Genomic DNA, 17,415 nt, shown 5'->3' on the forward strand with positions numbered 1-17,415 from the left:
CTTGTTATATCTTACATAATAATTATACAGTGATGAATTAACATGAAAACAATTTACATTTTATTACATTTAATCATCATTATTTTTTCAAAATTTGTATCGGTCATTTTCCCTCGTTTCTTGGTTTTAACTGCACTCCCCATACTAAATATACGTTCTATGAGAGTACTAATTGGTAAAGGTGCATTGTATTTCAAAAAAAAAAATTTTTTATAAAAGGAGTACCATCTAAAGAAGTTAAATTATTTGTTGGTCTCAGAAAAATAATTCAAAATTTCATTTTCTGCAGAACTATTGATATTTTTGTAAGATCAATTAGAAAAAAAAATTATTTAAACATAATTAGATTGATTTTTATTATAATTCAATTCTGGTATACAGCTCACATTGAAAAAAGACTTAGAAAATTCATTAACTGCTTTTTTTAATTTATTAATAGCTATTTCTTTTTTAATATAATTTTTTATCCAATTAGTTTTAAAAAAAGAGTAAGATATGGCAGCAATTAAAACAAATGTGTCCGTCAGTTGAGTCGGAAATCTGTTTTCAACATTTAAACAAATTATATCAACCAATGATCTATAATACTTGAAATTTTTATTTATTTTCATATTCTCATACTATGAAATAAGTTGAGGTATGGATGGTATTAAATAACCAAAATACGTGAACTTTTTTCCTTGCAAAATATTTAAGCCCACAGCTAATGGTCCCATCATAACTACATACTCCTCCAACTATTCAATATTACTTTTAATTAATCGCACAACATTTAATTCATCACACATTCTTAAAAACTTGAGCTTCTTTTTATTTGAAGTAACATGAATTTGATAGAATCAAACATTGATTTCCATCTTGTATCATTTGGACAATTCAGCACTTGTCAATTATATCAGCCATACATTTAAAACGATTCCGTTTATTCCATACAATCATACATTTAGCTATAAACACTAAAACGTGGAACACTGGCAATAACAAATTACTATCATCATTTATTGGGTTTTCGTGTTGATAATATATTTTATATTTTAAAGCTTTTAACGACCACTAGTCAGTATTATAATTTTTAAACACTAACGATTGTTTTCCGATTTAAGTATTTAAATAATAAATAAAAATACTAAAAAAACATATTTGGAATACGTACTCGAATATATATATTTTTTTATTGCATTTAGAATAGTATTCAAAGACAAAAAAAAGTATTAAAATACTTTTAATGGAATATTTGACAAGACTGTATCGTAACTAAACGCAATGCGGATACAGGTATAATAGAACCTATCTAGATAGAGAACAAAATATACACCAAAATAGTAATTGTATAATCATATACTTATAAATTAAAAAACAAAATTAAAGTTAGGAACTTACGTGCGTTATTTTACCACGTGTTTTAGATCCATCAACACATAACAGTTTATTTACGGAGCGGTTTTTTACGGTTTTTTTTTTTTTTTTTTAATAAATACGATATTCACAATAATTGTATATTATTGCAAATTATATATACTTCTATATGCGTATATTTTTCAACCAGACAACATCAAAGTGGCGAAAAAAAATATTATTATGTTTTTAAGTTAAAATAAAAAATGAATTAACAGAAATATGCGAAAACATATAAATATATATATATATATATTCATTTTTTGAATATGATCGGTCCTTTGGAAGATGAATTTAATTTAATTTTTGAAAGTATCAGATGAGATCCAGTGAATTTTTTTTAATTATTTCCGTACGAGCGTGTCAGCATTTGATGAGCTACTAATTGTGTACCTTGACTGTTAATACACAAATTACTAATTTACGAATATTGAAAATAAAACAACAATCTGTCGATTTTTATGTTGTAAAGCACAACATACACGCATTTCTGGCCACAGTAACTGGCCAAGTAGGGCCATGGCCCTACCACTGACCTGACCTATGATGTAATAATATAGTTGTTTTTCATAAGCAGAAAATATTAAATAATGGCAATATTTTAAAGTAGTTTTGTTATAGTGTTGTAATCATTTAAAGTTTTTAAATATAGTAATTAGCACATTTTAATTTTTTTTTTTTTATTACGAGTATTTATTTATATTTTGTTGAAACCCCATTTTTGGTGGCCCTACCTTATAATAGTTTGCCTCCCTTTAATTCTACTTAGCAAAATATTTTGGTGCAGCTACTGCATACGTGTTTATTCATTTTAATGTATTTCAACAAAATGCACAGTAAAATAATGTTTTGGTGTTCCTAATCAAACCGTTCCAGTTTCATTATTCTAAGTTAGATCAGACCATCGGAATTACATTTTTGGAAATCCAATTGAATTAACCGTCTATTATTGCTCGAGCTAACGGTGAAAGGCACCGGAACCATATAATTTAATACATAGGTAGAAATATATAGTATTATATGTACTCGTACTAGCCTGTTAACAGTAATATATCTTTCAAATAATCAAAAAAATTGAAATATCACAACAGTTTGAACAAACTTTGAACACATTAAAATAAATTATAAAAATAAAATTATCATCGAATCGGATCGATAACCAAAAGGTCTACAGTACATAAACGTGCTAGACAGACAAATCTAAAGATAATACAGGTTATTTATTATTATCTGTACTTCACAAAAAAATAAATAAATATTTGATAGTCATGCCCCATTTTAATCTTTTGACCGCTAATGTAGCTTCATAATAACTATTTCAAACATAAGGGATAATAATTATGAATAATTAGTAACTGTTAATAAAATCAGTGGACCCAGTCTGTTGTGACTGGTGTACCGTAATTTCGCCACGCAGCAATTCGACGCGGTCATTTGGACGCCGACAATTGGTCGTGTGTCATTTTGCTGCATAAATATAGTATTTTAAGGGTTCTGTCATTGGACACCGTTCCTCCTCGTACTATTCATATAAATATTCTCCATATCATTTATCCTGTTTGTTTATGGTATATATGTTACAGATTGTACATCTAAATATATATTTATAACTATTAACGATATCATTATTTTACAATACAACTCTGATAATTTATCATCATTTATTTATTATAGCACCACTAAATATAAATTAAAATATTACATTCCAATATTATCATTTATAAAAAATAAAATTATGAGATACTAATTAAAATCCACCTATGAGAAATTTTTTTTCATTTGAACATATATTACGTATATTATCTACACTAATATGATAAAGATATAATTTACAGTACAATCAAATTTTATTATATTAAACCAGTCAATGTAATTATTATTATATGATATTGTTATAAGATAAGATATATGTATAATATATATTGTATATGCATTTGCTATGCAAATATCTTTGCAATAATACTTTAAGAATTTTATATAATATAAGAAAAAAATATACTTTTATGCGATAACTACATGTCGATACTACCGCGACGAAATTACATATATCCGGTATAGCTATATTATATTTCATGAATACTATCCTAAACTCGTTTTAGAGAATATTTTTTTATTGATGATGTATTTTTAAAAATATAATCTAAATTTATAATTACAATAACCTATTAGTTGTTGAATACCTATTACTGTTGGTTTCCTTTTACAGTCAACCTCGATTTTCGACCACTCGACACAAAACCGTATTTTAATTATTTGATTATGTATAAATGTAAAAATTTAATTTTAGATATTAAACTAAACTCGTTAATATTAATTAATGCCATTTCTCGTCAATAATGTTAACTTCATATTTCTCATAAATTTGAAAAAAGACAATTCAAGTTCAACTTAACCCGTTATGTCGATACATACATTTCACAAATTTCATAAAATGTACACGAATATTTTCATCGATTAAGATGAATTAAAATAATTTCTATGGATCATAAAGAATAATTGGATAACATATTTATATTTATTACTCTAAAATTATGCAACCAATCTTGTTAGCAATAACTGAATATTAATATTTATAAAGAAATGTTTTTACATCAATATGAAACATCTCATAACCGTACGATTGTAATTTATAAAATTAAGCTATACTTTAAAAAATTAGTCGTTTACATTTTCAGAATACTAATATAGAGAATACTCAATTTTATGATTTCCCTTGATAACATATTTTTTTTTAATTCCTTTTTTTCATTCAATAAATATCACATTATCTCCTGTCCTCACCAAACTATTCAAAAGTTACTATTATTATTATCATTATTATTATTGTCATTATTATTGTAAAATTGACAGTTTAATACATTTTTCTGTATGTAATTCGAAGATATTTATATTTCCAAAGTCTTTCAATACTGCTACCTTAGAAATAAACTAAGAATAACAAAACTATTATTGTAACCAAAACTAAGATTTTGAAGTGTTTTACATTTTTATCGTAGAAATAATTTGTTTTATAAGTGAAAACTATATGCTATATAATATTCGCTAGTATAACTTTTATTCTATATTTTTAACTCAATTTTATTATTTTCCCAATGATAAATATAATTTTAAAATAAACAAATATATCATTATACACATAATTATTATTAATAAGAATTTTCATATAACACCGATGGATATATTTTGGAAAAAATGAAACGGTTTTTAAATAATCTAAACAACGTTAATGAATTCGAAAAAAAAATATAACAAAAACATAAATAAACAAAACACATAATTATAGAAAAGTGTTATTTATTGTCTCATATTACGTCGAAAATATCAATATTTACGATACCTACATTATAATATTCATGGTTATCTATAATTATAATATATTATTATGAAATAATTTGCTATTGCTATTTTTTAGTATTCATTTTTCGAATATTTAGATGATGAAAAGTTGAATTCAAATAATGAAATACATAAAATTAATGTTCCACGAACGTTTCGAGTAGTTTTTCTCAAACTGTTTTCACAAGGATAAAATCTTTCTATTAATTCAAAATGTTCAGTTCAATAATTTATCCAGAGTCGCTCCTTTATTCTCTGCACCATTTGAACACTCGAAAAATGCATTTCGAATGTAATTTACTTCCAGAAACTGTAGGTCGACTTACGCTTGAAATGAGATAAACAGACTTGTTTACGTTTCAACGTTGTTTGCTTATAAAAATATATTCTCGGTCAACGAAATTTTCTAAACAGCAATACGAAATGAAAAAGTATCAAGAACGTGTTACAATTTTCCAAACGCAAAAATCGAAAGTCGCCTCTGTAAAGTGAACAAGATCGATTTTGTCAGCTCCGTCGTTTCGAAATGCATATGATTATAAATGGCTTTTTTCCACATTTTTTCACAGTATATCGGCAATGGGCGATTGTAAACTTCATCAGAATATCAGTTAAGATAAAGAGGTAAATAAAGATCTAGTGTAAACTCCCCCAGTTTTATTTTCTTACCTGTAATGGATATATGTAAACTCCGCTAGTTTTTTTTTTTTTGTGTACCTGCTCAGTGCTTACATTACCACGTGCCTTCTCACATTCGCTGCTTACGAATTGCGTCCCGTATAAAAAGGTATAAAAAGGTATAATACTAATTGCGTCCCGGGTTTTTCTTGAGCACGTCTGAATTGCGTCCCCATTACCTGTGATATCTTTAAAGTCGAAATTATTGGTTATTACTTATTATCAATTTATTATAGATTTAATAAAAACGATTACGTTAAAACTTTGATAATTTTATAGTGAGTTAATTTCTATAGACAAACACAATTATTGTCGCAGTGCAGTGTAAACGGTTCACTTATTCACACGTGTTACTTTTTTTAAACCAAGTTTTCAACTTTTAACAATCACTATGGCGAGTGAAATGAAAACCATGTTTAGCGAAAAACAAAGGGATTTATTTGTGATTGGTGCGTACAAATTTCGATTCCACAAGTACTTAAAAAAAAATAATCTAGAACGGTGGTGTTGTTGTAAAAAAACCTGTACAGCTTATATTCATTTGAACTCCGATAATGAAGTAGTCAAAAAAGTTATTGATCATAGTCATGGTGAAGAAAACGAAATATTGAACCGTCAAATCGTGAGTAATCAATTAAAACGAAAAGCTATCGACGATATTTGCGAAAAACCAAGTAAAATCATTAGTCGCGAATTACTTACACATGATGTAGATACTTTAACTACATATGATTTACAATTGATCAGAAAAAATATGCATTATGCACGATCGTCTATTTTGCCCAAATTACCAAAAAATTTGGAGGAACTTCAAACTTCATTAGACAATATGAGCGATTTCTTATTAACCAATCGTAGTGAAAACTTTTTGTTGGTAAATGATAAGGAATCGAATATCTTATTATTTTCTTGTAAAAGTAACTTAATGTTTTTAAGCAATGTTGATACAATTTTTGTTGACGGAACTTTCAAAAGTTGCCCAAACCTTTTTACTCAAATCTTCACAGTTCATGGCTTACAAAATGATAAATATATACCACTATTATTTTTTCTACTTCCTGATAAGGAATTAAAAACCTACGAAAAGGCATTTTTCCACATTTTGTCTGAATGTAATAAAATCAATATTATATTTTCTCCAAAAAAAGTGTTTGCAGATTTCGAAAAAGCAATACATTTGGCTATTTTATCAGTTTGGCCTTCAATAACTCTGAAGGGATGCCGATTTCATTTGGGCCAAAGCTGGTATAGGAAAATACAATCAATTGGCTTAAGTTCTGAGTATAAAATTGACAGCGATTCAAGTAAATACTTGAAATATTTTTTTGGATTACCGTTTCTTCATCCCGACGAAGTGATCAACTGTTTCACAGACGATTTAATATCTATTAAACCGTTAGATGAAAAAATTGATATATTTACTGATTATATATTAGAAACATATATACTACCAGAATCTAGTTTCCCGCCTTCATTATGGGCAGAATACTCGGCTACTACTATGAGAACTACAAATAGTTGTGAAGCTTTTCATTCTAAGCTCAACGCGATGTTTTATAATGCACATCCAAATATTTTTCAATTTATTGATACTATGAAGAGGTTACAAACAGATATTTATATAAAGCAACGTAGTATTCACTTAAACAATCGCACAACCTCGATAATTAAAAAAGAACAGTTTTTAAAACAAGCAATGGCAGATTTTGAATCAAAAAAAATTAGTAGGTTTAAATTCCTAAAAAAGTTATCTTTTAAATTTTTACCGGTACTATAACATTTTTATAAAATTAAAATTACAAAAAAAAAAAACAATACATTTTTCACCAATAACGATAATATTTTTTATACAGTTACAATTTTTTGACAAAATACAAAAACAAAAATAATATATTAAGCAAAAATAATATTTTTAACCTACCTGTAGTAGTAAACTAGTAACTATTACTACAGACAGTCCTAAGTCTGTATAAAAATGGGAAGAGAAATATTGTTTAGTTTTTATAATATACGAGACTCAATTGGTACCTATAAAAGTTAAAAAAATTCGGGACGCAATTAGTATGACCACCAAAAAAAACCCGGGACGCAATTAGTATGACCTCCAAAAGAACCCGGGACGCAATTCGGAATGAATTTTTGCCGCGGGACGCAATTCGTATGCAGCCCTCACATTAAATACGTGAACATCTATTACGATGAAATATCTCGAAATTGATAAAATTATTGTCATGGTTAGATCGATTCATTTCAAGGTGAATATATATCCACATTTATTCATTTATTAATAATTTTATCTTCATATTATCTGAAAACAGTATTTCCAATGATGGTATCGGCAGTAGGTAAGGTATACGTAAAGTATACTTCGACGAACATAATCATTTGTAGTCTGCGTGTCTCCGTATGTATTTTATATTGAACGAAATATGTTGCAACAAAGTAATAATATAAAATTAATTGCTGGTCAACGAGGCAATTTATTAGTTTTATTTAACAACTAAAAATGAAAGCAAAATATAAAATACGCGTCTAATGAAATAAAATGGAAGTATGATATTATATAATATTATAATAATAATATTCACTTATTATTACTTATTACGTATTTACTTTTTTAAAATATATAATATTAATTTTATTCTACTACTCGATTTTCTTTACTGCAGAGTTTACATGTACTCAATTTTACCTGATTTTTTTAAGTGGTGGAATTTATATGAACCCAGTTTTACCTGTTTTATTTTTCTGGCGCAGTTTACAGTAAAAAAAGGTACTTGTGGCGGAGTTTACATGCGCCCTTGACAATAAATCCGATCTATTTACTCACATTTAGTGCAAACATTACAATGTACTATGTATTGTTTTCCAAAGCCTTGTGTGCAGTTGTCATATTGTCACAAATTCGTTTCTTCTAGTTACAAATAAGAAGACGAAAGAGTTTATGTTTAAGTTTATTTTGAGAATCTTTGATTATAAAATAATGTACTTTATTTTTTAATTTTTTAGCATTTTTCACATCCAAAACAGAAATTTAATTTTACAATTTTAACATACTTGTAATATAAATAACAAACCGTCAAGTTGGTACCTATTCATGTTATATTATCAGGAATTATATAGAAATACTAAAACCTTTATTGAACTCTTTTAATCAATGTTACATAATATATTTATACGAAAATTATATTGAAAAATAAAAAACTTTATAGTAAATTTTCTAAGCGCGTGATTCAAAACTCGTAGAGAACAAAAACATTTGTTTAGGGTTCTAGGACGTTGGATCGCCAGCTTTGCGCGTGATAAAACATTATACCTGTATTACTCAAGAGCAAGGGCGGCGAGTGTTACGTACTCGTTATACGAAAACGTGCGCAACCGATGCGGTATCGATATTTTCCTCGTCAGGCGTCGAACGTTCGAAGTATGTGCGTGACTAATTCGTCCATCAATAATGGGTGGTAAGTTAAGATCTAGGGTCCTCATGCACCTTCTTTTATGACGGGACGTTGTTGAATCTGCCGCGGTCTACGCAGTGGCGCATGTTTTTTTTTTACCGGGTGACTAAATAAATTGTTCGTCGTTTTACACGAAAATTCGTTATCCGTTCGAAAAAACATTACACTTATGGATGGCAACGATACATCGAAAATATCGATATGTGAAGTCAGTATATCGTGACATTTTACATCGATACAACCTTACCGATACATCGTCTCGATATTATCGTGTCTAACGATATGTGATTAATCTCCGAGAAATCACCAATAGATATTATTACACATTAATATATATAATTTGGGATGCTTTATATAAATAAATAATAGCAAAGTTTACTATTTATACGTTGCACCACATTCCTCCTTTATTACGTCGAAATTCGATATAGATATATTGTATATTGTGTCTTCACAATGTTTTGTGTACGGCCGTATGACACATCCTCAATTATTTTTCTACACTTATAACATCCAAATGTTCCGAGAAGTTATAAAACTATAATTTTAAACTTAATATGAATTTTAAACTTTTAAATTATTTTAATCTAATATTAATTAAATTTTAAGAGTGATGGTTTACATAAAAACTAAATTAAAAAATAGTTTATTCAGATTCACCTATAAAAGAAATGTTAGAAATGTAACAACCTTACACCCCGTTGTGATTATTATTTAGTCTGTACAATAAAATAACAAATTAAAAACTATCATTTTCGTGTTCAGTATAGTTTTTAAACAAATTATTTGTTATATTATAATTTTTATTATTTAGAGGTATAATTTATTATTACCAAAATATAATGTTTTGTACATTCACAGGTGTAGTATATTTACGAGTATTTTACGTGAAATATTATCATGATTTATTAAATTTACAATGAAAACCATAACTAAAAATAATGATAATTGAAAGTGTTTTGTTGTTTAAATTTATATTGATTCAAGTTGACTTTATCGTAATTAATTTAAATTTGTGATTGTCGACCAAATCATTAGTTAACTTTATGTACTTTTGAAGGAGGTTTTAAAACAACGTTATTCCGTTTACTCGAATGTACACGATAAACATTATAACATGACGACTGCTTCTTTTTCATCTTAACGATCCTATTACCACAAGCAATTCTTCTTCTGTTTAACCTAATTTATCCATTCCGTTTCCATCCAGAAAATTTATACCATTGTCTATATAAAATCCGTCCACCTTGTATCTGGTTAAAATGGTGGTCAAATTCTAATTATAGATACTTTTTATATTTTCTAATTATTCGTACAAGACTCTGAACACTGTATTTATGCAGGTAAATTATAAGCACATACGACATTATGAGGTTAATATCTATACGATTCTCGAGAAAATCAAACAATTAAAATGTCAAACTGCTTCTGTGGAATTGTTTTAAACTCAACGCCTACGAAACATCACATTATTTACACGATGTACATATTAACATTTATCGTAACCGTGCACGTTTAATTCGGTACAACGACTGTTATTCATCAAATATGTACACAGAAAATAAATCATAAATATTGAAAGATTATTATACGAATATGAAAAGTTAAGAATAAGCGTAAATATTCAAATATGAGTACATGAATTTACATATTTATATATGGGGTAAAAACAAATGTTTGAAGGCAAGACTGTAATGTATTCTTATTGTTAATATTGTTAATTTAGTACCTTCCGAATCATACAGACAATAAAAACAACCGTGGCATCATTAAACGACTACTCAACATGTGCACGGAATAATGTACGTGACAGGCGAAGGAAAGGGAAATAATAAACTTATATTGCGTATTCAATAGGTCCTTCGGTTCTACCATACTCAAGCAATATATGCGCAGTGTTGTGTAATGTATACCCTATCTATCGTTTTCTAAGTTTTGATTCATCTTCGGTTTCATTTTCATGGTATCTGTCGCTTAAACTTTAATCATTTCGTGTGTCTTGACCACTGTTCTTAGGTCATGTTAGAAATTATCTATTGATTCGAGATCAATTTCCTTGGTGTAGAACAATATCTAATCTCTCCGAATTCTAACCGCAAGGATACTCCATTTCTCGTATCACACCCAAACACGACTCCATAATCCTTTCAAAACAATTCTTTCAAACATCGAACATTTCATTACACTTTTTATATTCATGGGTTATTGTTTTTAATAAAAGCGATTACACGTCGAATTTAAATACTCGAATATTATTCTTCATGAAACCAAATAAATGTTTAAATTATTCGGCTTTTGAACGAGTTGAACGAAGAATATTATATTAGTTTATATTTCCGATCGACAATCCGTAAATAGCGGCTATGACAAAAAAATTTAAATATTTATATTATATTTTTATCCTTAATAATAAATTATAACGTCACAATATAAGTACTTTTTTACTTTTTGTTTTACTTTTTACTGTTGTTAACGTCTTTCTGAAAATTAAATTGTAAATACGTTAAAAACATAAACGTACTAAACATAACATAACGTGATATAGTAGCATTAGCAATTTTTTCTATTTCTTACTCAATCTATTTATGTGTGTCACTAATTTCAAAAATAAATTTTATAAAATCCGATTTAATACACCGACTAACTGATGAATATAGTAACACTTGTACTTTATTAAAATATACTTATTATAAATCAAATATCAAGGAATTAATAATTCAACAAAATAAATCACATTAAGATGATAATTAATTACCAAAGTAATAAAATGATATATATTTGATTATTACATTTTTTATATTAATATTTTAATAATATTATACTATACTATATAGTATACTTATACTATATAATATAAACATATATTTATTTTTCATAAAATTTAACGACATGTTCGAGGAAAAAAAAGAAAAAAATGGGTAATTTTTGGCTCTTAAAGTCAAAATAATTTGCCACTCCTGGTATATAGGATATAACGTAATATTTTTAGTTGTCGATTTTCAAAGTCAATATTGACCAATTTTATTGATCTTTATGAAAGCGCAATAGTGTATGGCTAGAGTTTAAAACATTTCGTTGTCATCGCGTTTTTCTATTATTGTTCAAGGCCAGTTATTTTTTCATCATATCTTTTCACCGATTTTTGAACAATCAATCCAAACGTGATAACTACCTTTTGAAAATTGAAAATTACTAAATAATATACACAAAACTCACATAATATACGATAATAATGAAAATACGACGTGCTATGTGATTTTTAACATGTATTGTTGTCATATTTTGTACAAAAACATATTTGAAAATTACCCGTTTCATTTATTGCTATACTTATTATCACGTTATCATCATATATTGTATATGAACACAGAAAAAAAAGAATCAAATTAATCACAATGTAATCATTCGATTACACGACACTGTTGATAGGACTCGCATTGTTTCGTATCGCCTCTTATACGCCGGTAACGCGGCGTTCCGTGTTGGCAAAGTAAGTACACATCTGTAGTGTACAAGTGTATAATATTTTATTTGTTCCCTTTGCTACAAGTAAATAAAAGTTTTATTTTGTTGCCAACAGGCCTGTAACTAGGAAGGAGCAGTTAGGACCCAGTCCAACCGAAAATTGTCATAGTTCTGGATTGAACTTTCTACTTTTTCACGTAATAAAAATATAAAATTTTTGTAGTTATATTTTTTTATTTTATTTACATGTTCATAATCAAAATATTCTCCTGGCAAAGTGTAACTGATGACCATAAATTCAAATAAATAAAAATAATCGAGTAGGTATTACATGTGGAATTTAAAGAAAGAACACATCAGCGCAAATATTGAATGTATCTAGATATTTCCTTGATAATTTCCAATTTGTATTGCTATATTTTACTAGAAGGTCGTATTTACCATTAAGCCGAATGACCAATTACCTATGGCCTCCGTTATTTGGGAACCTCAGATTTTCATAAACCTTTTTTTATTTTTTGTTTTAGAATACAATTTGCATCATCACATAAAATAAATATAAGCAAAATATATTATTAAAAAAAAAAATCTACGTAAAATGCCACATTTTCTATTTTGCCTAAGGGCAAAAGGATGGTTGTGAATACACGGTATGTGAATGGATCTAACTGTTGGTATTTTCATTTATAAATATAATATTAACGTATTACCAAGATACATAAAATAATATTTGTTGTCTTTAATAGAAGTTGAGGCATGAAAACGATACTGCTGCGTCCACACTAATCTTAATTCTTAGAATATAATCGAATAAGTTGCATGCAGTGTAATAAAAGTGTTTTTATTTATGATAAGCGTTAATGGGTGAGTGAGGGTGGAAAGCGAAGCCTTTCTCGGGTCGATAAACTGTAAATAAATAATTATTATTTAATGCACGAGCCAAAAAATATCAGCCCACTCAAGAAATATTTCATGACTACGTGCTTGGTTGTCAAGCTAGTTCATTAAATCCATGTATGCGATTTTACGTTTTCGTGGGAAAAAATGTATTTTATTTTTAAACATTTTTATAAACTTATCATGGTATTAATTAGTTGTATGATTATGTAATAAAGTAACGTATAACTATTAGTAATTCTATATTTATAAAAAATGATTTCCGATATACTCAATCATCAACGCCTATATTAAACGGCTGGACCAAGAGACTTTTGTTGGTACATATTGCTGATGGTGTAGTGGTAAGATAAGATTTGATATGATATGATTGATATAATTTTACCTTAATTCTTCCCTAAGTGATTGAAAATAAGGGAAATGTGTTTTTGATAATGCTTAACAATTTTGAAATTCTATTTTTATTTCCATAGTATGAAAATAATAATATTAATTTCAACATTTTACTTTAATCCACCCCTAAGATAAATCAAAAGAGGTAATGATTGACTTTTTTAAGTAAGCATACAATTATTAAAATAATAATAAAAAAGAATAGAGCTCGAAACTTGCAATATTAAAAACACCATTATAAAGGCTAAGATATCCTTTAAAAGCCTTAAACATTAGAAATTAAATATATATAATAAAAAAAGTATCTTGCATCTTCAATTATGAATCTATTAACTTTAATCAATCTAACGCGTTTATATTTACATTATTTAGGTAGAATGTGACTATGGTGAGTAGATAAATGGGCTGTAATTTTTTCTAAAAGCAAAAATACTTATACGAATATTATAATAAGCATTGAATTGTAGATATTTTAAATAATGTTCGATACTGGTGTGTCCTTAATTTTTTTCTGATAAGGGAATATATGTATAATAATCATTTTTTACATAAATATGCAGTACTCTCTAACTAAAAAATAATAGTCTAAAAATGAGCAATTAGCATCATTGGTATGAGTAACAAATTTTGTTTGTTCGATAAATAATATTATGTTCAACAAAAAAAACTTGAAATTTGGAGATTAGATAATTTATAATAACTATTTTTATCTAAACAACGTTTGTTGAGTCGAATTGTTAATTTTATAAACTAATGTTATAATTTTGTTTTTATTTATTTTTTTTAACAGTTACAACTGACAGAATAATTAACCTTAACTAAAACAATATTACCTTATCTATTTTTTCTTACTAAGAAATCTCAGCCATATGGCTATCTATGCTCATTACTGTGATGCACTTGTATTTCTAATGAATATTTTTACTGTAAATCGATGTATATTTATATCGACCACCGATATTGGTTTAAATTTATTTATTCTATATTTAGTACATCATTGACATTTGTGGCATCGAAATAATTCACTTGCTTGGCTATTATAATTTCAGGAATGATTACAAAATCAATTTATATAAACTCAAAAAATAGAAATTAATACTTAAGGAGAAAAAAACATATATTTATTGAATATCCAAGTTTTTAATATTATAATATTAGCAACAGGCAAGATATCACTTAAATATAATTTAATTGATACTAATATTTACCAATCAATAATCAAAAATAAAAATAAACATAAAACACATTAATCGCTGTGGTTGTACAATAAATAATACAGCGATATTATTATTTTCATTTCATTAATTTACAAAATTCAATTTTTTTAACAAGTGCCATGTTTTTCTTAAGTGGTTATACAGAGAAATGCATAAGAACAGGGTCGTTTAATAAACTAAAAATACGATATTCCAACTCTTTAATAGTGTAGTCATAGGAAGCTCTTGGAACGCCATTTCAAATAAAAAAAAAATTACAGTTGAGCATGAAACACATAACTGGGAATACGTCGGTATTTTATAGAGTCTTTGATCAACATAAATTTCAATAAATACATATAGTATTGGAACACGAATCTTACGTCTTGTGAAGTATTATATTGTCAATATATCTATTGAAATGTGTTATTGATGTATTGATATTAATATTGTTCCAGAGAGAGAATTTTTTATTTATACTTTTTTTTTTCGATCGTTATCAAATATTATATACATCTAGTACACGTCAATGAATATTTTGATTATTCCTCGACTATAGTTGTAGTCTATTTGAAATTATTACAGAAATCATTACTATTTAGAACGGCTGGAAAATAACGATGGCCAATCGTGATGTTGCACACCGACCCCAGAGGCTTAATGATATTCTCCAGATAACAGTGAGTTTATTTTAATGTATTCGTGAATATTTGTGTTGCATTGTACGTTCAACTGAAATAAGCTTAGATGGTACTCGTCTAATATGCTATCTACCGTAAATATTTTATCCAAAGTAATTCCATGATAGTTTAGTAAGATATCTACCGTAAATATTGTATTTACTATATACTCTTATAGCATAATATACTTGAATATATTATATATACTTTATAAATTTTCAATAATTATTAAACTTAAGCTTTTATTAAAATCCCAAATTCTATTATATTTACACATATACCTTTTTATAGGGAATAGGACGATTCGGCGTAGACGTTTAGGCAATGGTCGTTTCGGCGTTAAGTCGATGATGTAATTTTATTTATATTTGTACTATATTATTATTTTGTACAATGTACTACGTACTATATCCGTACGTGTATTATTATTATTACATACTGTATTATATACATATATTATATGTACATCAAAAAATCAACATAAGATCAGTTTGAGAATTGATGTAGAAATTATCTTTATTACTTTATTCGATTAAGACAACCCGGCCGTATAACAATCGGTTACTATTTGTATCGTTTTAATTTATCTGCCGCTACGGTTGTACGAGTATATAACGTATTGTTCAGGTTAACTAATTAAATATTTTATGAATATGTCAGAAGTTAAATGTAAAAGAAATAAAAACGAGATTGTTATCGATTGGTAGAAGCAGACATAGCTTTGACAAATATGCAAGAACGAGCGATTTTAACTATGGAACCTACTTCCTGTATAATTTAACGCTTAGGAATTAACCGTGTTAACGGGTTATCAGATGCGGCAAAGGTATACAATATAATATTCGATTCATTGTAGTGATGGGCAACAATATCGACGATTCATTTCATCAAGTATTCATTATTTATAAAATTAATTTGTTTGAATGTAATTAGTCGTACAACATACTATATCGTGATAAAATATCAAAATAGTCGGAACGATATCGATACACAAAATTATATCATTCCCCATCTCTATACCTATCATCTTCTACCTACATGATTTATTGATTTAAGTTAGGTACCTAATAAATAAAATATTTTATTTTTAGGCGTTTTACAATTATCTGATGCTCTAAAACGACAAGTAAGGCGTAAAAGAAACACTAAAATAGAATCCCTATGTAATCCATTGGACTTAGTATCTTTACAAATACCAGATGAATATAAAAGTTATTCGCCATCAATTAGAGTAAATGATCGATTTTTATTGGTTGATAGTGGAGCTGGTAATGAGAAAATTTTAATATTTGGTCGACCATTTGGTTTTAAGTTATTAAAAAATTCGAAGGTTTGGTATATGGATAAAACTTTTAAAGTAACGCCAACTTTTTTTTGTCAAATTTATATGATTTTAGTTGAGTTTTTAGGATGAGTTCACCCAGCAATTTATTCGTTACTATTTAACAAAAAGGAAACAACCTATGAAAAATTATTTATTTTGGTTATTACATTACAATCTGATTTAAAACCATAATCAACTGCTCGTGACTTCGAACTTGGTGCCATAACAGCAATAAAAAATTTATTTGAAGACGTAAATATTTGCGGATATTATTTTCATTTAAGCCAACATTTTTTGAGAAAAATTGGAGACTTACATTTATTATCAAAGTATAATAATGAATCTAATTATTGTATTAGCATTCATACCATTGAGTGATTTGGATATGGCTACTGATGAATTAGTAGACGAACTTCTAGATGAGCTAATGAATAAAATTATTTTTCTTAAAAGTCTTGCAAACAATATTACTTTAAAATAACATTTCATATAGTAAGTTTTTTTTTTTTTTTAATGTTTCTTAGAATGATTAACATTTATTAAAAATGTATTTAGCAGTGATGAGAATTATTCGATTATTCGAATATTCGAAT

The 17,415-nt window shown here is 27.1% G+C and overlaps 1 protein-coding gene and 1 pseudogene across 1 annotated transcript; both read left to right on the forward strand.

Annotated features, from left to right (window-relative positions):
• The first annotated feature begins 5,800 nt into the window (after positions 1-5,800).
• LOC112685461 lies at positions 5,801-15,854 on the forward strand. Its single transcript, XM_025557360.1, has 2 exons — positions 5,801-7,133; positions 15,790-15,854. Exons 1-2 carry the CDS (start codon positions 5,801-5,803, stop codon positions 15,852-15,854), a joined length of 1,398 nt encoding a protein of 465 aa, XP_025413145.1.
• A 374-nt stretch (positions 15,855-16,228) lies between these two features.
• LOC112685462 lies at positions 16,229-17,014 on the forward strand (annotated as a pseudogene).
• The last annotated feature ends 401 nt before the right edge of the window (positions 17,015-17,415 follow it).

Source organism: Sipha flava, unplaced genomic scaffold (assembly GCF_003268045.1).
Source record: "Sipha flava isolate LNK unplaced genomic scaffold, YSA_version1 277_pilon_pilon, whole genome shotgun sequence".
NCBI classification, from domain to species: domain Eukaryota; kingdom Metazoa; phylum Arthropoda; class Insecta; order Hemiptera; family Aphididae; genus Sipha; species Sipha flava.